Here is a 23711-nt window from a genome sequence, read left to right on the forward strand (position 1 = left end):
GTTCTCCTTTTTTGGTCTCCGTTTCCCTCTCTATGAAGACATTCGAGGGCTTTCTTCAAAGGTTGTTTTAAGGGGGTCAAGGAGATACTGCAGACGCGGGTGGGTTTACTGAGTGGATACCTTGGCTGACTCAGGGCCTGATGGTCAGGGGCATTCAGAGATGGAGTCGGGGAGAGCAGCTGTGCTCGAGAGACATCTGGAATCTGACCTAGGGCCAGGTATCAAGTTTTGATAATCGGCTGTTCAGCAAACATTTTACCAGAAAAGCCAAACACAGACACTCAAAACTCCAGGCTGCCTGGCTCCTCCACCGGCCTTCATCCTCCAGGAGCAGGTGGCCAGTGCCCCCTGGTGGCTGTTTCTCTCACGCAGCGTGAGCCCCTTCCAAGCAAGAAAACACACTTCTGTTCTCACAGGGGAGGAGGGCCCTGGGGAGCTGGGCCAGTGCCCTCAAGTCCTGTAACTGCTGGGTCTGTGAATCTTCCACTCTGCTGTTTCTGATCCAAAGGGGAGAGGCACCCAGGATCTGCTCAGTCCACCAGCCGGCCTCCCCCGGCTGTCCAGGGGGAAGCAGCAGAGAGCGCCACCTCCAAATGCTGCTGCTGCGGGCTGGGGTACCTCTTCACCACTCCCTCCTTACCACTCCCTCCTCTGCCTCTGCGGGAGGGCGCCATCACCTGCTTTGTTCCTTCCTGCTGTTCCCTGTGGCTCTCCTGTCCTGCTCGCTCCCTCTCTCCCAAGATACAGCCTTTTCTTTGAGCCCTCAGATGGCAGGTCACACCCAGAGAGTGTTTTCTGGAAGAGAAAAAGCATTTTCCCTCGAAATGATATTGTGCTTCTCCCGGGAGACAAGGTGCTTCAAAGCAACGCTCTCCTTCTGTCTGTGGAAATGACTGGACAGGACTTGGGGCCAGACAAGAGTGAGAGTTAGGGTGGTCCGAGATGCCTTTGTGTCCCCGTGGGCTTGGCGTGAGGTGGGCGTGTCCACTGTACATGTGGCCCACACACATATGGGCAGTCCTCCTGGCTGGCTGGGGTCTAAGTGGGCTCTCAGAACAAAGCTCTAAAGCCAAGGTCAGAAAGCCGGCAAAACTGTGACTCCATGTCACCGTGCCGGGCAAGTAGGGGTCAACCAACTCACAGTCCCTGATCCAGCTCGCTGCCTGTTTGTAAAGGCGCGTGTGTGTGTGTGTGCATGCATGTGTGTGTCCATGTGTGTATTTATACAGGTACACATGCACACATGGAGGCCAGAGGACAATCTCAGCGGTTGTTCTTCAGGAATTGTCTTTCTTTCTTTCTTATAATCTATTTATTTATTTTAATTTTGGGTACATCAGTGTTTTGAATGCACGTACATCTGTGTGAGGGTGTTGGCTCCCCTGGAACAGGAGTTACAGTTGTGGGGATGGCAGCTGGGAATGGAACCCGGGTCCTCTGGAAGAGCATTCAGTGCTCGTAACTGCTGAGCCATCTCTCCAGCCCTTGAACTGTCTTTCTTTCGAGATGGTCTCTTACTGGCCTGGAATTTGCCAGGTAGGACTGACAAGCTGGCCAGAGGACCACCTGCGTCTGCCGTCGCCAGGCTGGGCTTAAAAGCGTGAACCACCACACCCAGCTTTACAAGGGCTTTACCCACTTAGCTGGCTCCTCATAAGAGAGCACAGTGACGCCATCGTTTGCCACACATATTCTGTGCCTTAGAGAACAAACGTGGGAAGTCTCAGCAGAGGTGATGTACATCCAGTCTAAATACTCACCATCTTAGCCTTAAAGTAATCAACCAGTCCCGAACTCATCAGAGGGCAGTGACAGCTGGAAGGTGACTCTGGTGTCACGGGATCTTCCAGTGTGTTCGAAGATGCTGGCAGGGATGAGCACCTCTGGGGAGGAGAGGTTTCTGGACAGGAGCATGTGGGCACCAAGAGGCATATGTGTCTGAGAACTGAGGGACCCACTTCCTTTGGCCCAACTTGGTAAGGGTGTACTCAATAAAGCTCTCTGATTTGTTTGCTTAGTCTTGTTTGTTTGTTAGGTGTGAATGTGGGTGGCAGAGGACGATTTTTGGGAGTCAGTTTTCTCCTTCCACCAGGTAGATCCTGGTGGAGCTTGGGTCGTCAGGCTTAGCAGCAAGTGCCTTTACCCACTGAGCCATCCAGCCACACCCAGTTCTGGTTTTCTTTGAGACGGGGTCTCATGTAGCCCAGGCTAGTCTCAAACTTGCTGTGTGCCCAAGGATGGTTGTTGTTGTAAATAAAAAAAAAAAATGAGTTTTGGGCTATATAATGCTATTTATTATTAGCCCTATAATTATTGTGGCTGTATTATTTAACCCACTATCAAATAATAAGACACAGGTACTTGTTAGATTTTTCTAATTGCCTGTTTACCTTGGGCTGGGCAGGTATTTCACCTACACTGTGTCGATAACCTCACCATCCACCTCCCAGCCCTCATCCAATGCCATCCTCCTTAACTGTCTGCATCTGGGCTGTCTTCCATCCATAATCTTATGACACTTGCTTTATTCTTCATCTGGGCCTTTTAATGCCATTATTGAAGCCCTTCCTCCCAGCCCACATGGTTTCTTCTCCACGCTAACCCAGGTGGCGTCCCCCTTCCTCCTCTCTTCCTGGCCGTCTCTTTCCCATGATTCTCTTGAACCCAAAGCCTGGGAAGCTTAGCCATCCTACCCCATTCTGCCCTGCCCAGGTTTTAGGCCTTTAATCAACCAATCAGGTGTAATGTCTTAGGCAGGTTTACTCAACAAGGACAGGTGTATCCGGGCAGTCACCAGATCCTGAGGGCCAGCATTAAAGCACAAGCATCAGAACAACCTCTGACAGAGGGTCTTGACCTCTCTAGTGCTGGGATCATAGGTGTGAGCTACCCCATCTAGCTTAAGCCCTCAGTTTCCCCCTTGCAGTTGCCCACGGATGTACTGAAAGTCTCTATTGTCTAAGAGCGACACGGACATTGGTCTAAGAGCCCTTTGGGAAAACTGCCTGGGAACGGCAGCCTAGGCACGTGCAGGACGCAGCCACCATTTGGAACTGACATTTATTGAGGGCCTGTGCTGTGCCAGGCCACAGAGTGACCAGGCAGAAGCTCATGGGTTCACACAGACCCAAATGAAGGACTATGCTTCCACACCAGGTGCCTGGGAAAGCCAAGCTGCTCCTCACCGGGTAGAGGCTCAGACATGGGCTTGGGAAACGCTGCTGTCTGGCAGACCCCTCAGTATGCTTTTCTCTTTTCTTCTTCCTTTCTTTTCTTTCTTTCTTTCTTTCTTTTTTTTGAGTCAGGGTTTCTCTGTTTACCTTGGCTATCCTGGACTCGCTTTGTAGACCAGGCTGACCTTGAACTCACAGAGATCCGCCTGCCTCTGCCTCCCTGAGGGCTGGAATTACAGGTGGTTTAGAAAGAGCCCCCCCCTTGCCCTCCCCCTGCAATAGGCAACCATGAGAATGGCTTTGGGAGGGGGGTAAGGGAACTCCGTCCTGAGGACAGGACTCCAGCCACCCTGCAGGAAGGCTCCAGGCAGTGGGAGGCACTGGGGGGAGGGATTCCAGAAAAAACAGAGGACAGGTGGAGAGTGGTCACTCTAATTGTCCTGGGCGTGGAGGTCACCAGACCCCATGAATGAAGCAGTAACCGAAGGACCTTGGGGGCTCAGGGAGCCCTGATTGGTCTGAGGTCTCTTCCCTAAAGACCCCTGTGGATGGGTTTCACCCAGGAAGCCCAGATCTGTGGCCTTGGTGGGATGGGCATGGAGGGCTGGCTAAGGGAGGAAGCTGTGCAGGGTGAGGTCATCACCATCCCTGGCCTCACCCGGCTCTGTCTTCAGGTCCTGGGCCTTGGACAGGCCCCCATTGGCCGTGACAGGGGCCCCTTCGCCCCCCTCAGGCAGCAGGGATGAGATGCAGATCATCTCAGTGGGGGAGTAGTTCCTCACTGGATACATGTGGTTCTTTCGGGACAGGCGGACCGCCAGCACCACCGTGCACACGAGGAAGATGGTAGCCAGGGAAGCTAAGATGAGGATGGCCAGTAGGCATTGCCTCACGGGGATGAGGTCCGAGGTCCCTGGCGGGGTGGGGACCAGAGAACTGGAAGGGGTCACAATCAGACCTTTCTTCAGGCCGGTGTCAGGCAAGTGGCCGGTGGACACATTATTGTCGCTGTGAGTCACAGATGAGCCAAGGAAGTTGGTAGAGTCATTAGACTCTGTGGCTGTGGTGTTGGTGGCAATGGGCTGTGCAGAAGGGGCTTCTGTGGCTGTGGACTTTGCAAACAGGCTTTCTATAACCTGATTCCTGGGAAGCTTCGAGGTCTCTGCCTCCATGGGTGCTGGGTGTGAGGTCTCTGCTTCCATAGGTGCTGGGTGTGAGGTCTCTGCCTCCATAGGTGCTGGGTGTGAGGTCTCTGCCTCCATAGGTGCTGGGTGTGAGGTCTCTGCCTCCCTGGGTGCTGGCTTCGGGGTCTCTGCCTCCCTGGGTACTGGCTGTGGGGTCTCTGCCTCCATGAGTGCTGGCTGTGATGTCTCTGCCTCCGTGGGTGCTGGCTGTGATGTCTCTGACTCTGTGGGTGCTGGCTGCGGGGTCTCTGCCTTCCTGGGTGCTGGCTGTGAGGTCTCTGCCTCCATCAGTGCTGGCTGCCTGGTCACGTACACTGTGGTTGGCCTCCACTGTGTGTGAGATTCTGTGCTCAGCACCCCAACAGTTGGCCCTCCTGTGTCTGGGCCAGCAAGGCGGGTGGTGGCAATGTGCGAAGTGGCTGGTTCAGAGGTTCCAGCCCCCTTGGACTCCCTCTGCTCTAGCATGGCCAGGGTGATCAGAGACTCAGGGTGAGCAGACACCGTGCTGGTGATGTTTATAATTTCAGGGGGGTCTGTGTTTTCTTCGTGATAGTCATCTGAATCCTCAAAATCATCATCCCCAACCACCTGTCTTCGTTCCCGGAGATGGCCTGGGTCTGAGGCTTCCTTGGTTTCATGCTCCTGGGTGTCCCAAGGCTGAAGGCTGTTGCCAGGGCCCAAGATGGTCAGGAGCAGAAGGAAGTGTGGAAGCATGGTACCTGGGGACACAGGGGCAGAGAAGTGAGGATGGTGTCAGCCTCTGCCCGCTGAGGGCCTCACAGGCAGACTGCTGGTCTGGGACAGGTACTCTGGAGGTGGGACCCTGGGCTGGAAGGGTCCCTTGGGCTTTACCCCCACAAATAACACCATCCAACCGTCAGGGTTCATTAACCTCCCTAGCATTTTTGGGTTATATTTTGCTTTTCTTTGTTTCCCCACACATTTTATTTACTTTTAATTTTATTTACTCTTTTTTCTATTTTTGAGGCTCACCATAGCCTGTCCTCAAACTAATGATCCACATGCCTCAATCTTCTGAGTGCTGAGATTACAGGTATAAGCTGCCATGATCAGTGACTGAATACATATTTTTTATCTATTTACTTTATTTTTGCATGTCTGAGTGTTTTGCCTGCTTTGGTGTCTGTGTGCCACGTGTATACAGTGTCTGAGAAGGATGTTGGGTCCTCTGGAACTGGAGATATAGTTGTTTGCTGCCATGTGGGTGCTGGGAATCAAACCCTGGTCCTCTGGATGAGCAGCCAATTACTGAGCCGTCTCTCTAGCCCTAGAATATTGTGTTTCTACTAGGCTCATGACTACAATCCCAGCATTGAGAGCCTGAGGCGAAAGAGTGGCAAATTTACAGTAGGCGGAGCCACATACTGAGATCAAGGCCAAGATGCATAACTTAGTGAGATTCTGTTTCAAAAAAAAAAAAAAAATTAAGGGAGGAGAAGAGGGTGGGGAAACTTTGTCAGGATGAAGGAAGGAAGGAAGGAAGGAAGAAAGAAAGAAAGAAAGAAAGAAAGAAAGAAAGAAAGAAAGAAAGAAAGAAAGAAAGAAAGAAAGAAAGAAAAGGAAAGAAAGAAGCATGAAGGGTTTGGGCTTGGAGGCACATTCCTGAAGTCACAACACCTGGGGGGCAGAAACAAAGAGGGTCAGGAGGTCAAGGTCATCCTCATCTACATAGTAAGTTTGAGGCCAGCCTGGGCTACATGAAATCCTGTTTCAAACCCCTCCCCCAAAGAAAGTAGGGGCTGTGACTCTGTAACTCAGGTTAGAGAGCCCACTGGGCATGAGCGAGGCCCTAGGTCCACTCCCCAAACCTGAAAATAGGGGCAGGGTGGTACACCTTTTATCCCAACTCTCTGGAGGCAGAGGTAGGCCACTGCATGCTCCTGGTGCACAGACATACATGCAAAAAAATTTACATATACATAAAATTTTTAAAAAGCTGGGAGCAGTGGCATACCCCTGTAATCCCAGCACTCAGAGAGGAAGAGGCAGCAGATCTCTGTGAGTTTGAGGCCAGTCTGGTCTACAAAGTGAGGTCGAGGATACACAGAGAAACCCTGTCTTGAAAAAACAAAACAAAAAAAAAAAAAAAAAAGAAGAAGAGGGCATCGGATGCCCTGGCACTGGACTTACAGGTGGTTATGAATCACCCTGCAGGTGCTCGGAATTGAACCCGGGTCCTCTGCAAGAGCAGACAGGGCTCACAATGGCTGAGCCTTCTCTCCAGACCTCAGCATTCACTTTTTGGTGTTAGTTCTCCTTAATGTCTGGGTTTTGTTTGTGTTTTATTTCTCCTGTGTGCATGCGTGCGACAAGGGGGACATCAGAAGACAACCTGCAGGAGTCAGTCAGTTCTCTCCTGTGGGTCCAGGGATTCAAACTCAGGTCATTGGGCTTGGCAGCAGACACCTTCACCAGCTGAGCCGTCTCACCAGCCTTTAGTGTCTGTTTTAGCGACAGCGGTGTCATGAAAACAAGTTGTAAAGAGACCAGCTAACGTCACACTCACTATACAGCGGCTGAGCAGAAGAGCCCACTCCCCCCAGCCCCACCCCCGCCCCATCTCTCTGTCCCCTGCCTGCAACTCACAATCTTTGCCAGTCCTCCAGAGGGCTTGGAGGGTCTTGTCTCTTTTTTAAAAAAGATATATTTGAGTGGAACAAGGATGACGGCAATAGACATGCCAAAGTGGATGGGGGAAAACCTCCTACACGAGGCAGCTAAGGATGTGGAACTGGGAGAAATAGCCCTCCCCAGGAAAGAGCACGCTGGCCGGTTCCCCACTCCCAAACGGTCATCCCCAAAGACACACACACACACGCAAGTAACACTACGCAGACTGAGCAGGTGACATTTAGGAGTAAATGTATATACACGTACATGTATGCACGTAACAACAATGAATGAAAACAGACGCTCTGAATTTGAAAGAGAGCAAGGAGGGGTGTATGGGAAGGCTTGGAGGGGGGGAAGGGAAAGGGGAAGTGTGATATAATTATAATCTCAAAAATAAAAACCTTTTAAAAAGTTTTTAAAGTATTTTAAATTATTCCTATGATGCGCTTGTACAGTAGGGATGTGTGCCTAAGTGCAGGTGCCTGCGTGGGCTAGAGGCACCAGGACCCCTGGAGCTGGAGTTACAGGAGGTTGTGAGCTGCCAGACGTGGGTGCTGGTCACTGAACTCATTTGGCAGAACAGCACGTGCTCCAAACCACTGACCCATCTCTCTTCTTAATTCGTCTTTTTCTCAGCATCCCTCCTTAGTTCTGTTCCCTTTGTATCCCTGCTTGGACAATGGGAATGAAAAGACCCACCTCAAAGGTACAGTGAGGCTGTCATGAGAGCCATGCCCTGGCAAGCTCTCAGCCAAGGTCAGCCAACTTATCCTGTAAGTCCCTCCGGGCCCAGAGCCACCAACTGCAATGCAAGTTCAGTGTCTGGGAGGAATCTCACCTCTGAGGGAGCTCAGCTTCCAGGCTTGTCTCTGGATGGGATCACTGTCCTCCTGACAAGGGAGCCCCTTTCCTTTAGGGTGTCATTTCCCTGTCCCCTCACTTCCTCCTGGCACTGGCCAGTACCTACAGAAGTCAGAGCCCAGCCATTAGGAAGGCTGTGGTGAGTGGCAGGGTCTGGGTGCCTGTGGGAGCCCGGCACACAGTATCCTTTAGAATACCCCGTCCGTCCAGCTCCTCCAACACGGTCTCTGCAGCCGATGGCATCTGCACCTGTCATTTCCTGTCCTTTCCTGATCCTTCACTTGGAGCGATTGACAGGAGGGAGGGACAGGATGACGCTAACCCGTGGACTCCTCTCTGGACTCATTTTGTAGACCAGGCTGGCCTCGAACTCGCAGAGATCTGCCTGCCTCTGCCTCCCAAGTACTGGGATTGAAGGCGTGCACCATAATGCCCAGCTTGATCACATCTTCTTTAAAAAAAAAAAAAAAAAAAGGTGAAAACAAACTTTGTGGTACCTGCATGGACATTTACCTCCATTACAGAGGTGGGAACAGGGTCAGAGACACTGAGCAGCTTGCCCAGAGACTCCTAGGAGGGAGTGGCCCAGTCCAGACCAGAGGAGGCTTTCCAGAGAACACAGCCCTAGAGAAGGGGCACAGACGCTGGCGGAGGGCTCAGCTCAGGCCTGTGGGACTGGTTGGGAGCTTGAATCCTGACTGGGGAAAGAGCTCCCCTCCCCCATTATTCAGAAACCACAAACCATGAAGATGCTAGAAAGGGCGGACGGACTGTGGTGTGGAGCGGGACCGGGTTTCAAAGGCTGCATCTTAGAAGCTCTGAGACCTCTGGCCCTTCCCTCTCTGAGCAGGGTTCCTCCTTAGGGCAGGAATACAGGGCCCCGCCTCAGCCCCACTCTCCTGTGGGGAAGGACAAGGCAGGAAAAAGCCACAGGTGCCGAGGTACAAGTCATCCTTACGCCACCAACAGCAACAGCGCACACTCACTAACGCCCCTTGGTTCCTGGAAGGCACAGACTCAACCACTTCCTGAAAGAAGGGGGTGGGGACCACTACCAAGGCTAGCCCAGCAGTTCCTGTGGGCAAAGGCAGCTTGGAGGGGCTGAGAGTCTGAGGGTCAGGAGCCCTAAAGGACTGTCTCCATAAGCAGCCCTCTGTCCTACTCACAATCCCCTCCGCGTGCGCACAGGCAGCCTGGGGGTGAGGATGGGCCTGGCCCGGGGCCCACATGAAGCCCACAGCAGTTGTGTGACTCTGAGCACCCTCGCTAACCCTCGGCTGCCCCATATGTAAAATCTGTGACATTGCTTCAAAGACAGGCTGTGGACGGCCCTTGATGTTGGCCTCTGAAGGGAAGAGACGGAGAGGGGACACTTTCTGTGGGGAAGCAGGGAGGCCTCAGACTCCGGGGGCCCTGGAGATGAACACTGTTGAGATTGCTGGGGAACAGAGCGCCCTTCCCTGCTGTGGGAAGCTGCAGGGCGGAGGCTCCTGGCAGCTCAGCTACTGGGAGGATCTGTGCAGCCCAGGAGTTTGAGACCAGCCTGGACAATGCAGCAGGACCCTGTCTCACATAAATAAATACATAAGTAAAGACAACAATTAAGCTAATTTCTTTTTTAAAAATATGGCCAGCCTTGCAGACACATAGCTGTAATCCCAGCGCTTGGGAGACAGAGGCAGGAGAACCCAAGTTCAGGTGTAAAAGTAAATAAATAAGTAGATAAATAAAGCAAGAGCTGGGATGTGCCTCCTTGGCTGGGGGTGTGCCTCAGTGGTAGGACACTTGCTCGGCACAGGAAAAGAATGAGATGGGTTCCCTGGGAGAGCCCAAATCTCCCTGCCTGGGTCAGTCCAGAGTGGCCAGCTTGCCCCGGAAGTTGTACATCACAGACATCCCTCAGTCTGTGACTAACCCAGACCACTGGCCACTCCAGCCAGCTCCTGCCATCAGTATCCCTCTCCACAGCCCTGGAGCATCGCAGCCTGGAGCATGTGTCCTCGGCAAGGATGGAACCAGCTGCTTCAGCGGGAGTCCTCCCTCCAGGTGCTCCGCTGGGAAAGTGACTTCCGCCAAGCCCCCGTCACACCCTGACTGTGGGTGGGGTCTTCTCTGGACGAAACCCCCACCTCCTCCCAGGGAAGCACCAGGTCTCAGGGACCCCGTGATACAGATGAGGAGAGCAAGCCTTGGAGGGATGGCTCACCCTGCCCCTCCTCAGATGACAGGAAAACAAGAGTGGGGCTGGGCCCAGCTCCAAATAGGTGATGAGAGCCACATCCGATCTGTCTTGGTGCTTGCCTGTTTCCTATCCTTCACCCCAAACAAGTAGCTACCTTCCCTAACCCCCGGGGTTTATAAAGGACAGGCTTCTAGGGGTCTCATTCCTCTATGACGCTAGGACCCTCCCCCCTTGGGTCCCTGCACATCACCTCAGAGTCTCAGACTCCAAGGGAGGCAAAGCCTAGACCAGCAACCAGGGCAGACTGAGGCACAGGCACCCCAGGCCCCACGAGGGGTCACTATCCCAGTGGACGGGATAGAGCTTGGAGAGTCAGCTCAAACAGCCCATCACAGTTCTGTCTCAACTCAAGCCACCTGTCTGAGCCCTGGCTATTCCATCTGCAGCAGAGTGGTGCCTCAGATCAGCACAGGGCTTAGTCCCTGCACACCCACGGCAGCATGAGCATGTGAGAAATACAGCACACTGGACCCGACAAACATTACAGAGTGGCCAGGCCCACCTAAAATGTTCAGGGACCGCTCACCCTGGCCTGCAGCTGAGCGACAGTGTCCAGCACAAGCCTCTAGCGGGTTAGAGTCCATAGCCCAGGCTAGGTCAAACTCAAAACCGAAAGTGTGGGTTCTCTAGAATGGCCATCACTCTCGTATCACCAAGAGGGCAAAGCATCACAAATCATGACGTTGCAGAGGTCAGTGTGTGCAGGGGCAAGAGAACCCACTCCTTGTGGGGCTGCGGAGGGTGAGTGAGGGGTGGTCCTCCAGGGGTGTTCAGCAGTAAATGTTCAATAAGAGCTAGTTCTCCTCCTCATCATCATCATCATCATAATTTTAAAACAGGGTTTTACTAAGTGGCCCTGGCTAGTCTGGAAACTCATTATATAGACCAGGCTGGTCTTGAACTCACAGAGATCCAAAGGCCTCTGCCTCATAAGTGCTGTTACTAAAATCACGCATGGCTCATTGTCACAATCTTCAATTTTGCATTTAGGGCAAGGAGCTCCCTGTTAACCACTGCCCTGTCCTGGGAAATCCCCAGTCTTGGGGCAGGCTGTGACTGGCTTTTGGCTTCCTTAGAGACTGAGGTCCCAGAAGTTGGTCTCTGTGGCAGGACCTGGACGACACCCTCAGTCTCAGCCTCCTCGGGCTGATGAGTCATATGTACCGAGTGCGGCCCGTGTGCCGGACACCGCCCTAGGAGCTGTCTGAATCCTTGGCTCATCCTCTATTAGGAGATGAGAACCATCATTCTGAGGTCCACTGGGCACCTGGAGTCGCACACCTAGAGCCCTGCCTGCGGCCAGGTAGCCAGGAGCAGGGACTCGAGGCAGAATCCCTCTGCAGAGCCCATCTAAGCCCACATCAGCCTTTCAGATCATTTCCGGTTTGGCCCAGCATCTTCCGTTCCATAAATCTTCCCGAAGCTAGTTTCTTAAAACTCCAGCCAGGGTAACCTGTGAGCTCCCTAAGCTCAGCATCACGGCCACCCACGGACTGTGCCTGATGCCCAGGATCCAGCAACCGGCAGGCACACAGCTGGGATCTTTGCACTCACCGCCCGTGACTCTTGTCCCGTAGGTTCACGGGTACTGTGACAATCTGCCCTATGCCTACAAGCTCATGGAAGGCAGGGACTCTGTGGTCCCCAGCATCAACAGGCCTGACGTCCCCAGGCAGGGGGATTCTGAACCCCCAGAACTACACAGACAAACAGACATGCTGTCTCTGGCTTCTTTGTATTGTAGTTCTCAATTGGCACGTCCCACTTTTTTTTTTTTTTGTCAACCTATGAAGGACAATTCCCATTCCCACCCCGTGAACTTTTCATCTCTTCTAAGACAGTCTCATGTAGTCCAGGCTGGCCTACACTTGACTCTGTAGCCCCAAATGGCCTTGAATTACTGAGTCTTCTGCCTTTGCCTCTGCCTCCTGAGTGCTGAGATTAGAGCTGTGTGTCTGGACACTCAGGCCCTGTCATTCATTCATTCATTTATTTTGAAACATAGTCTCACTATGTGGCCCTGACTGACCTGGAACTTATTATGTTGACCAGACTGGCCTCAAACTCATAGAGGTCTACCTGCCTCTGCTTCCAGAAAACGCCAGGATTAAAGGCGTGCTTGCCCACTCCTGGTCCCTGTGAATTTTCACTACTAGACACCCTATTGTGTCTAATGTACATCCCGTGGCCCCTTGCAAGGCCACAAGCACGGTGTTAGAAAATGTGGGGGCTCCTTAACCCCAGGAACCAAGTTTGGCTTATTGGAGGCCCAGGACATTGGCTAGAGAAAATGAGGGGTGAGGCTTAGCACAAATTAATTCAAGGAGAACTCCCCCCCGCCCCCGTATTCTAAAGAAGCATGAACAGCGCACAGCCCAGCCAGCTGTGGTCTCTCCTTCCTGTGTGTTGGTCTACTCCCTGCCTCCTGCTCTATGCAGCAAAGGGGATGGAGAGACCTGGTCCCCAGGAGCCCAGGGTGCTGCACCCAGAAGGCTGTGTTGCATCCTAACCCAGTGCCTTCTTGTCCTGATGCTGTATGTAGCTGCCCTTCCCCTCAGAGCCCAGTCTATCCACCTGTAAATGGCAGCGCCATCCACCAGGTGCACCCAGGTGACCCCAAAGCCCTGGGGACCCAACCCAGGTCTTCGAGAGAGCTTGGCTGGGTGGCCCTGTCCCTTCTGTTTCCAAGTTTCGGCTCTCTGGCTATTGGCCAAGCTGGTAAGGAAGGAGCCTCCCCCACAGGGTGTGGTACCAACAGAGGCACCCAGAAGTGCCACCTCCCTAACCCTTGGCCACCAAGAGGCCAGGCCGTTGCAGATGGAACTTCGTTATGGGAAAAGGAGGTAAAATGGGGCCAGCAAAAACAAAAAACAAAACCAAAACCCAGAGAAATGCAGGCACCAGGAGCGCATCTCCACCCACAGGGTGAAGGGCTAGAGGATGTGCAGGGGCAGGCAGAGCACTCGCCAAGCTTGCAAAAGAGCCTAGGCTCCAATCCCAACTTCACTCAGCAAAGACAGCACAAATCTGCAGGTGTGGGGGCTGGGCTCTGCTTGGGCCTTCAGCCCCCGCCAGTTTCCATTAGAACCCAGGTACAAACTCCTAAGAACAGACTAGGGGTGAGGCCAGCAGGCAGTGTGTTCTCCCAGCATGCCTGAGCTCTGATTTTGATTCCCGGAATCGATGAAGCAAGCATGGCAGAGGTACCTGCCTGCGATCATGGCACTTGAGACACAGAGACACAGAACTCAAGGTTATCCTTGGCTCCCTAGGAAGCTTGAGGCCAGCCTTGGCTACATGAGATTGTCTCGAAACACCGAGCCCGGAGAGATGGCTCAGCAGCTAAGAACATTGCATTGGCTGCTCTTCCAGAGGACCGGGTGTGATCTCCAGCACCCACAGGGAGGCTTAAAGCCACCTTTCACTCTGGTTCCAAGGGACCCAACACCATCTTTTGGCCTACGAGGCACTACACACACACGATGCACAGACATACATGTAACCAAAACAGGTGTAGGCGTAAAACTTTTTAAAGATAAGGCCAACTTAAAAACAATTTCCCATGAACAGAGTACTGTTTTCTCAACCTGATTTAATTAATAATAATAATAATAATAATAATAATAATAATAATAATGTCAGGGTGGGCTAGATGGCTTGGAGCAGAAAAGTGCAAGGAAAGCCAACATGAGTTCTGTTCCCAGAACCACAGTGGGAGAAGGGAACTGAGGTCAAGTTACCCTCTGACCTCCACACATGCTGCATGACACGCGTGCCTGCTCATGCACACAATTTCATGTGCACACACAAATAATAATAATAATAATAATAATAATAATAATAATAATAATAATAATAATGAAGTTTAAGTGATCAAAGAAGGCTGGTATGGTGCTCTGTGCCTGTAACCCAAGCCACTAGGCCAAGGCAAGAGGCTAGCTTAGGCTACATAGAGTTCCAGGCCAGTGTAATGGACCATGTCTAAGTTGAAAGACAGACAGACACACACACAAACACACACACACACACACACACACACACACACACACAGAGAGAGAGAGAGAGGATACCAAAGAATATTTTCATGTATTAATAACCTCAAGACAAACACCGCACTGTCCTTTTGGACCCTCCCAGACTCAGTCTCATGCACTGGTGAAAAGAGAGGGTGGGACAGTTTCTAGGGAGAGGGCCAGGGCTCCCCTGAGCCTCAGTTTAGAGAGGGGAAGGCAGCAGCCGCGGCCTGGTAAGCTTACAGTAGTTGGGCATTATCAGGAGAGACCCATAGCTAAGGCTGGAGAAGCCCCAGTCTCCTCAGAGACCTTGGTTTGGAGTGTCACCGCCTCAGAAGGGCCCAGGTCCTGCCCCGTGTGCTAACAATGGGAAGACAGGCTTCTTGTCCCTTGGGGCCCCCCCTGGCCACTCCCCATGGTTTTGCAAACCAGAACTTACTGTGTTCAGCAGAGCATGGAGCAGCTGCCTCGGGCCCAGAAATGGCTCTGCCTCAGTGACAAGGCTCCAGCCCACACTGCCAGACACTTGTGTGGTCCCAATCCGCTAACCCCCAACGGCAGGGTGTGGAAGAAGGAAGCGAGAATGTGGTTACTCAGGCGGGTCACGTGACATCCCACACCCCCTTGTTTGTGACAGCTTTGGTGACAAGCCTGATTAAAGTCGGGTGGGCAGTGTGACAGCGATAGGCTGGGCCCGATACCACTCCTGAAGATACAAGGAAGGTATGGGACCTGACAGGCCTCTGGGGGGGGGGGAAGTCAGAGAGAGGAATCACAACTTTACTCCCTGGGCGATGGAGTGGCAGCCAGAAAGACCTCTGCCATGGGAGGCCCAGGCCAGAGGAGAAGGAGAGCAGGTCTCAGCTCCATTCAAGTTGTAGAATAGGAAGCAGAGGAGTAGGAACTGTAAAGCACCCACCTCTTAGGGCTTGTGCATAGAATAACTTTCGTTATTTTCCTGCTCTGTGTGTGTGCCCACCCATGCGTGTACCCTGATTCCTCTCCACATCTCAGCTTGGCCTCAGGATCCTTTCTCCTAGGCAATATGATGCTTTTCCTCTCACCACCAGGTGCGGTGGCTCTCACTTCTCATCCTGGTACTGGAGAGGCCAAGGCAGGAAGAGTGCCATGTGCGTGAGGCTAGTCTAGGCTAAGGAGTAAGACCCTGTCTTAACTACTCCATGACTAATTCAGCCATCAAGAACCCCCTGGGCAGTGAGGTCCCCAATTGCCCAGTGGATTTCTTCTCCCTCACGTGTGTCTTCAGCCAACCCTACATCTCAGGGTGGACAACCAGCCCCGCTGTCATGCTGTCCCCCTTGTGGGTCTTCGTGGGATGGTGAGGCCAGCCGGCAAACAGGTCAGTAGATCGTTTCCACACACCCCGCAGGAAACATGTCACTCCAGGGTGAGCTGGGGGGAGAGGTGACGCTACAGGTGAGAGCTGACAGCGCAGCACAGGCAAAGGTTGGAGGAGAGGCCTGCACAGCACAAATCTGGAAGTGGAGAAAGGGGTTAGCCTTTGGGGTCTGCCCTGCAGTTTTGCTCAAGCCTCGTAGAGAGAAAAAGGCTATACCCTGCCTTACACATAAGACTACACAGACAAACCCTGTCTTGAACCAACCAACCAACCAACCAACCAACCAACCAACCAACCAACCAACCTACCAAACAAACAGAACAGAGCTGACAAGATGGCTCAGCATATAAAGGTGCTTGCTGTCAAACCCTGATAACCGGAGTTCAAGTCCTGGAATCTACCCAGTAGAGCTGAAGCCTTGAAAGTTATTCCATCTCTCTCAAACATACCATGGTTTGAGTGAGTGTCCACGGATATGCATAAAACACAACTACATGAAATTTTAAAAAATGTTTAAAATAAAGCAAGCAAGCAAACAACAACACACAAGACAGACAGACAGACTCAAGGCTCTGGTCAGCCAGAACAGGACCTTTCAGCCACCTTAGGAAGCTGGCGCTGGGGCCCAAGGCTGATCCTGCCTGGACAGGTCACCTGCAGCAAAAGGACTCAGATCTGGACTGTTCCGTGAACAGCATGGAGAGGAATCAGGACTGTTCTTTACCCTAGCATCGCCGGCAAGTGCTCTGCCACACCACTTCACCCCAGCCCGCTTATGTGACGGAGACAGTGGCCCTTCAGACCGGTCAAGGTCCATCAAGCAGGGAGACCTGCTTTCTGGAGGCGCACACAGACACGTGGGTTTTAGTTCATGCTTTCGGTGGGAGCACCAGGCCACATCCTCCTGCGCCTGCCACCTGCAGGGCAGGCGCTCACAGTGAGCCTGTTTTTGTGCCTCTAGGAATGACCCCACGGCCCTCAGGGACAGAGCAATGGTACTCGATAGGAGAGAACCTTTGGGGTAATACCCAAGTCTCACACCAGGGAAACCTGTCCCTTGGTCCCTTGGTCCCTTGGTAGAGTATGACGAAGCCACTACAAATTTTATTCATGCTCGTTAAAGCGAATCTAAAAGGAGGCAGATCTAAGGACCGTGAGCAGACAGACAGGTGGTCACGGACGGACGGGCCCTGCTTGATTTGCAAACAGACCCAAGCACAGCTTTAACACTTCTTGGAGATACTTAAAGACTCAAGCGATCAGAAGCAGCCAATACAGTTATACTCAATTTCCCAAACCAATCAGATCTTTGCTTTCCTTTTGTGTCTCCCAAGTGCCCTTTGAAGGCTCGTGAACCTTGCCTAGCTTTAAACTTCTTATTTATTACTTTTTAGTGTGTGTGTGTGTGTGTGTGTGTGTGTGTGTGTGTGTGTGTGTGTATGTGTGTGTACAGGTCAGAGGACAGCTTTCTAGAGCCCTCTGGGTCCTAGGGTTTGAACTCAGGCTGTAAGGCTTGTTGGCAAATGCCTCTAGCCATTGTCTCAACCCTGGAGCCTCACGATTTATGAATCATCGTTTAAATAAACCTTCCAGACACGTTTCCTTATGTCTCAGTCCACCTTTTCACACACTTGCAGGCTAGTGGGCAGTCAAAGTGCACAGGCATCACTGACACCAATCACGCATGCTGACAAGCACTCTCCCTCCCAGGCCTTCGGCTGAGGCAGGGCCTCGCTAAATTCCCAAGGCTGGCTTTGAACTCACTCTGCGGCCCAGGCAATCCTGGAACTCATGATCCTACTGCCCACGAAGGTAGGACTGCAGGCCTGTGCCACCAGCCTTTGTTCTGCTTCTTAGAAATGGAGCCTGGAAAGATTCAAAACCCTTCCCAGACTGCAGCCATGGCCATTTGCATAAGAGATTTGAGGAGCTGGGTGTGGTAGCACATGCTTGTCATTTTAGCACTCTGCAGGCTAAAGCAGGGGGATTACAGCAAGTTCAAGTTCAGTTGGAACTATAGATAGAGGCCCAGGCCAGTCAGGATCAAGGCCAGTCAAGGCTCTGTGTCAAAAAATGAACAAACATGGTCAGGCATGGTGGTGCGCACCTTTAATCCCAGCGCTTGGGAGGCAGATGCAGATGCATTTCTGTTTGAGGACAGCCTGGTCTTTGTAGGGAGTTCCAGGAGAGAAACTACATAGTGAGCCCCAACTTCAAAACAAATGAGAAAGAGGGGAAGAGAGAGGAGAGAGAGAGAGAGAGAGAGAGAGAGAGAGAGAGAGGCCTGCGAAGCATGTCCCATCCCTCAAGGGAAGAGCAGGACACAGACCTGTAAACAGCAAGCTCAATTGCTGTGGTCGCTGAGGCCTTGACTGGATAGTGAGCTCACGTGGCTGTCCCTGAGAAGCAGCTCGGCAGCCCTTCCCTTTGTCCGCCTTCACTTTTTTATATAGATTTTAAAAAAATACCCAGAATGACGTCATGCTCATTTGTTTTCCTTTATTTTTTTTAGGTCCTACTGATTGAACCCAGGGCCCTGGCACGTGCTAGCCTTCTGCCACGGAGATGTATTACTCTCAGCCCTACGTTTACTTTATAATTAGGAAACAGATTTTGGAGGGAGCAAGGACTTTATGGACACTCTGTATACTGACAGTTATTGCCTTCTCTTTTTCTGGGGTCCATGGGGGTCAGCTTCCTAGTGTCTGACCACTCTGCTTCTCAGAGCTACCAACCATGGTTCCTTTCCAAACATGGTTCCTTCCTGCATTTCCAGACCTCTGTGGAGGACTCTCTGGAAGGGTCTGGCAGCCCATCCTGGAATTACTGGAGTGAACTCCCAGAGGGCAACTCTTTACCTACAAGAGGGCTTTTTCTGGAGAGGACCAGACAGTAAATCTTTACTGTTTTGTGGCTCTGTTAAGTCATAACAGCAGCTATGGCATGTCAACAAATGGATGTGCCATGCTTTAATAAAACTTTATTTACAAGAACAGGTGGCAGGCTAGATTTGACTCTGTGGTCTATAGCTTGTGTTCCTCTGCCTGGGGCACCTTTTTTCCCTTGTAATCAACAACTGCCACTTACTCACCAGCCCCTACTTCAGTGCCTGCTCAAGCCTTCCCAGATCACTGCACCCCTACCCCAGGATTTCAGAGCACCAAGTCCTGATCCTGCTCGATGTGTGCCCGTCTCCCTGGAAGCTTTGGGAGGACAGTCATGTCTTTTTTGCTCATGGCATTTCCTTGTCCTAGAACAGCACCTAGCACTAAGAAATAGTTGCTGCTCAGGTTTCCCAGGCCCTGTCCAGGGCTCTTTAACCATTATAATCATCCCACACCATAGGTACTATCACTGTCCTCCTTTTACAGATGAAAAACACCAGGCCCAGAGGACCGAAGTATCTTGCCCAGGGTCATCTGCTGAGAGGTAGCAAAGACAGCATGGATACACAAGCGCCTAACCAGAGCCTGTATCTAAACTCCTCCCTGAATCCCAGCCTGCTGTGACCAGTGTGGGAGAACGCAGTGTCCCTGCGTCCCTTGCAAGTTCTGAGCTCCTGGAGTGTGGGGCAGGAATTACAATCAACAATGCTGATGGGTGCTGGAGCCCAGTGGGAGGATAGCCTGGGAACTGAAGTCTGTTCCTGTGCCTACTGGGGAAAGCATGTTCGTGGAGCTTAATTCCTGGTCATTGTCGACAACACCCCATCTCAAAAGGGAAACTGTGGCTTCTGCTTGGTGGACAAGTAAAAATGTGATGACCAAACAACCCCAGTCTCCTGAGCAGTCACCCCTGCCCTGAACCCAGCCTTCCTCGTTTTAGCTGACTAGGGTAGGAAAGGCTCCCAGGCTCCTGGCCACACTGAGTCCCAGGGACCTCACCGTGGCCTGCCTGGCACCTTCTGTTGCACTTTGTACCAGTCATTCTGGAGGAGGGTTGGAAGGGGAAACTGAAACCCAGTGACTTCATCAGACAGGGAGGAAGCCTCCTTTGACCAAAGCTGGCCTGAGTGTCAGCTGGACAGGCTCATGGAGGGCAGGTCCACATCCAGTCAGTAACAGGCTCATGGAGGGCAGGTCCACATCCAGTCAGTAAGGGGACCTTGGAAATATTTGGATGGGAAACACTGAGTGCAGTACAACCTGGGCTTTAAATTTTTAAAAAAATTTTTACTTTATTTTTAAAATTTTATGTATTTCCCCTGCAGGTGCTCCTGGTGCTGCCCTCAATTGCTTGACCGCCTTATCTATCTAGAGACAGTTTCACAGAAGCTGGAACTAGAGGATTCTGCTAGACTCCCTGGCCTGCACGCCCTAGGAACCCTAACTCTGGACACACATCCCCCACAACCCCACCCCGGGCATATACTGCTATGCCCAACCCTTCTATGGGGGCTGGGACCCCAAACCAGGTCCCCAAGCTTGGACATCAAGCTCCTGAATTTGAGCCATCTCCCATCTCCCAGTGGCTTTTAAAGCCACTGACTCAAAGAAACAGGCTGAACTCTCCTTAGCTTGGGAGATCGCTCCAGGCTCGGCAGCCCAGATGACCTGGGCTCAAATACACCCGCGCCCTTCTCTGAAACCTCACCTTTCAGAGAGAAAAGAAATGGGTGATGAGGAGGACAGACAGGATTCTTAGCACTGGCTACTGTGCAGAAAACGTGGCTCAGTCCCAGCTCCCACATGTCTGTAACTCCAGTTTCAGGGAACCTAGTACATACTTCTGGCCTCTGTAGATACTAGGCAAGCCTGGGGTACACAGACGTACACACAGGCGAAGCACTTGTATATTAAAAAAAAAAAAAAAAACTTAAAAAATAAAAATAAATCTTACAAAATTAAAACCTGGCCTGTCAGATACAGCTTTCAGCCATCTATGTATTTCCAAGATTCTCCATCTACTTGGTAGGGGGAGAGGCAAAGATGTCATTCATGAAATAGAGTAAGAAAAACCCTGCTTTGCCCTGACAGGCCCAGCTGAGGGAGGGACTCATCCCCACTCCCAGCCCCTTCCACTGCAGGGGCTTGAAGGTTTATCTGAGTCATCTGAAGGGGAAATGGCTACTGCCCCCCTCCACCCACCAGATTCGATTCCCTCCTTAAACAGGAACACAGCATCTGGGTGTTCGCTCTCAAGCCCAGACTCTGGATGCCCACATGGGCAGCACCTGAAGCTGTCTCCACACTGGAGACTGCAGGGTAGGGCATTCCCGAAGAGGCAGGAAGTGGCCGACGATGCCTCTGCCCACACCTGAAGCTGTGATGTGCAGGGCAAAGCCAATCAAGCCGATAGGCATTATAATCCCAGCAATGGGGAGGCAGGGAGGGCTGTGAGCCTCAGGGCATCCTGGACTACAAAGATTGTCTTAAAACAAAACCCAACCAACCAAACAACAAAACCACTACCGCACCCCCCCACACACACACACAAAAAAAATAGCCTGCGCCTTCCATGCCTCCTATAACCTTCCTGAGACACCCTGCTGGAGCCTGTGCCTGGCAGGGTGGACTAGACTGCACACCTCAGATCTCAAAATGGCTGCCTTTCATGCCAGCTGATGGAGACTGCCTGGACCTTGGCCACGCATCCAGTCACCCTGGGTGTAGGAAAAGTCCCCTAGCCTGTGAAGCTTCAGAGGAAAGTCCCTTAAACACTCTTACGCGACTATTCCATAGACTGAGCTTTAAGAATGTGTACTTCTGGTTAGCTGGGGCAGAAGAGTCAGCCGTGGTTAACAAGAGACCAGCACCACTGACGTGGACCTTTGTTTCCCTGGAACAGCAGATGCTGGTCAGCTGGAGCTGAGACACCACCATGAGTAGAAGGAGACCATGGTCACCGAGGACTGTAAATTTGGGATTCCTTCCTCCGAGTCAGCACACAGAAGTCTGTGGTCGAGAGGTGGCGAAGGCTGCATCTGGCCAGACTTAGTAATGGGTTAGTTTCCCCGAGAAGCACTGTTTCTGAGCATGAAAGGGTCATGGAGAGGAGCTGAGGCTTGGCACCACGTGGCAGGGTCAGGCTCCCTGAAGACAGCCCGAGAGGCTGTGGATGGAGAGTGCAGCCCAGCCACAGCAAAGACCCCAACATCTTGGAGATGCATCAGTACCGTGTAAATACCACCAGCAGCAGCTGAGGCACAGAGCTGGACTGACTCCACAAGAGCTGGACAAGCACGGATCAGGAGTGGGTCCCAGAGGTCGAGGCACTGATTTTTTTACATTAGTGGATTTTGCTTTGATTTCATCACAACTCTGTTCTGGTTCCACCCTCTTGGGAGTTAAAAAGTATTTTAAACTTGTTTTGATTTGATAGGGCCCACAGTGTTTTGGAGAGACTTTGGAATTTAACAGTCTCTGGATATTTTAGAGAGGCTTTGACTTTTGAAGACCTTGGATTTTTTTTTTCAAGTTTTAGAATGTTTACTATTTTGTGTCTGAGCATTTTGCCGTCATGTATGCTTGTGTATACTGGTGTCCACCAAGGCCAGGAAGAGGGCATGTATCCCCTGGGACCGGAGTTAAGATATGGAGCCAATAGATGGGTGCTGGGAATTGACTCTTTAAGGGCAAGCTCTTCACTCCTGAGCCAACTCTCCAGCTCAACTCTGGTTGGTTTAAAGAGACTTAAGTTAACATTCAAAATTTTAAAGGTTGTGGGACTTTTGAAAGTTAGAATGTTTTATACTGTGGTATTAACATGCCTTCTTAGGGACAAATGAGAAGGAAAGGTTCCAGTTGAAGACTGTTGTGTCTATGTCAGACTGATGAGGGCTCAACCGTGCTGGCTAGTCTTGTCAACTTGACACTAGCTAGTCATTTGGGAAAAGGGACTCTGTTGAGAAAATGGTTCCATGAGATTGGCCTATAGGCAAGACTGGGCCATTTTCATGACTGATGATTGATGTGGGAGGGCCCAGCCCACTGTGAGTGCTGTCATGGCCCAGCAGTTGTTTCTAGGGTATAAAAGAACAGAATGATGAAGCCAGTGAGCAGCACTCAATAGCCTCTGCATTCGTTCCTGCCTCTAGTTTTATGATAACTATTCTTGTTGGCCAACTTGACTTTAGTCATCTGGGCTTAACGAAAAAACCCAAATGGCAGGGCACACCTGGGAGGGATTTTTTTCTTGACTGGAGCATCATCGGAGCTGGGAAGACACATCCCTCAGGAGTCAGCAATGCTGGACTAGCTGGACCACAGCCTGTGAGCCACTGTTCTTCTAGAGAACCCTTATTAGGAGGTTCCCACTGATCTGAGTTCCTACGCTGACTACTGGATGCTGGACAGGCTGTAGGATGAAATTAGCCCTTTCTTCTCCAAGCTGTTTTTGGCCGGGGTGTTTTACAAAGTAAGACATCGGGATTTTAGGTTGTAGCAAAACAGTATCTGTAACTTAGATCTCCAAGTACTTAGGAAAAATAGCCAGAATATACGGCATGTTGAAATTAAAATAACATGTTCCGTTTTTTATTGTGTATCTTTCTGTGGGTGTGTGAGGCAAAGTGTAGGTGCCGGCAGAGGCCAGAGGTGGGGGTTAGATCTCTTGCTGGGGGCTGCCTGATCATGGGTGCTAGGAGTTAAGCCTGTTCCTCTGCCTTGGCAGTGCATGGCCTCAATTGCTGCCCCAGCTGTCCTGCCCCAGCATGTTCCAACTATTCATGGTCACTGGGATAGGAATTTCACGATTCTTCTGACTAAACAGTTTTCCTTTGGGTCTCTACCCACTATTTAAAAATGTAAATACCAGCCAGGTACACACAACTTTGATCCCAGCACTGGGAAGGCAAAGGCAATACATCTCTGAGAATTGGAGGCCAGCCTGATCCACAGAGTGAGACCTTTCTCAAAACAAACAAATCAAACCCACCATTCTATTATTAGTTTTTTATTTTTTGAGACAGTGTTGCTCTGCGTAGCCCGCTGTCCTAGAACTTATTTTCTAGACTAGGCTGGCTTTGAACTCTTAATCCTCCAGAGCTGGGATTCAGGTGTCTTCTGCCATATCCAGCCAGTTACGTACACACACAATTAATATTATGAAGACAAAAGTTGTATCCAACTGTATCTTACCTCCATTTTTTTTCTAAGATTTCCTTTCACATGTAATTGTGTGTCTGTAAACCAGTATATGCGCATGAGTGCAGGTGGTCTGAAAGGCCAGATGAGGACATCAGATCACCTGGAACAGGGCCACCAATGTGGGTGCCGGCAAATACATACTCCTAACTGCTGTGCC

At 51.5% G+C, this 23711-nt stretch overlaps 1 protein-coding gene across 1 annotated transcript; it reads right to left on the reverse strand.

Annotated features, from left to right (window-relative positions):
* Positions 1 to 2177: 2177 nt before the first annotated feature.
* Positions 2178 to 14646, reverse strand: Selplg (selectin P ligand). The gene is made up of 2 exons (XM_055606082.1): positions 14547 to 14646; positions 2178 to 5076 (listed from the first exon to the last, which is right to left on the reverse strand). The coding sequence occupies exon 2, from the start codon at positions 5069 to 5071 to the stop codon at positions 3782 to 3784; it is 1290 nt and encodes a 429-aa protein (XP_055462057.1). The 5' UTR covers positions 5072 to 5076; positions 14547 to 14646; the 3' UTR covers positions 2178 to 3781.
* Positions 14647 to 23711: the final 9065 nt, after the last annotated feature.

This window comes from Psammomys obesus, unplaced genomic scaffold (assembly GCF_907164565.1).
Source record: "Psammomys obesus unplaced genomic scaffold, mPsaObe1.curated_primary_1811, whole genome shotgun sequence".
Classification (NCBI taxonomy): domain Eukaryota; kingdom Metazoa; phylum Chordata; class Mammalia; order Rodentia; family Muridae; genus Psammomys; species Psammomys obesus.

Excerpts from the sequence above, each read along its gene's own strand:
- Selplg (XM_055606082.1), bottom strand. The coding sequence starts at position 5,071 with ATGCTTCCACACTTCCTTCTGCTCCTGACCATCTTGGGCCCTGGCAAC.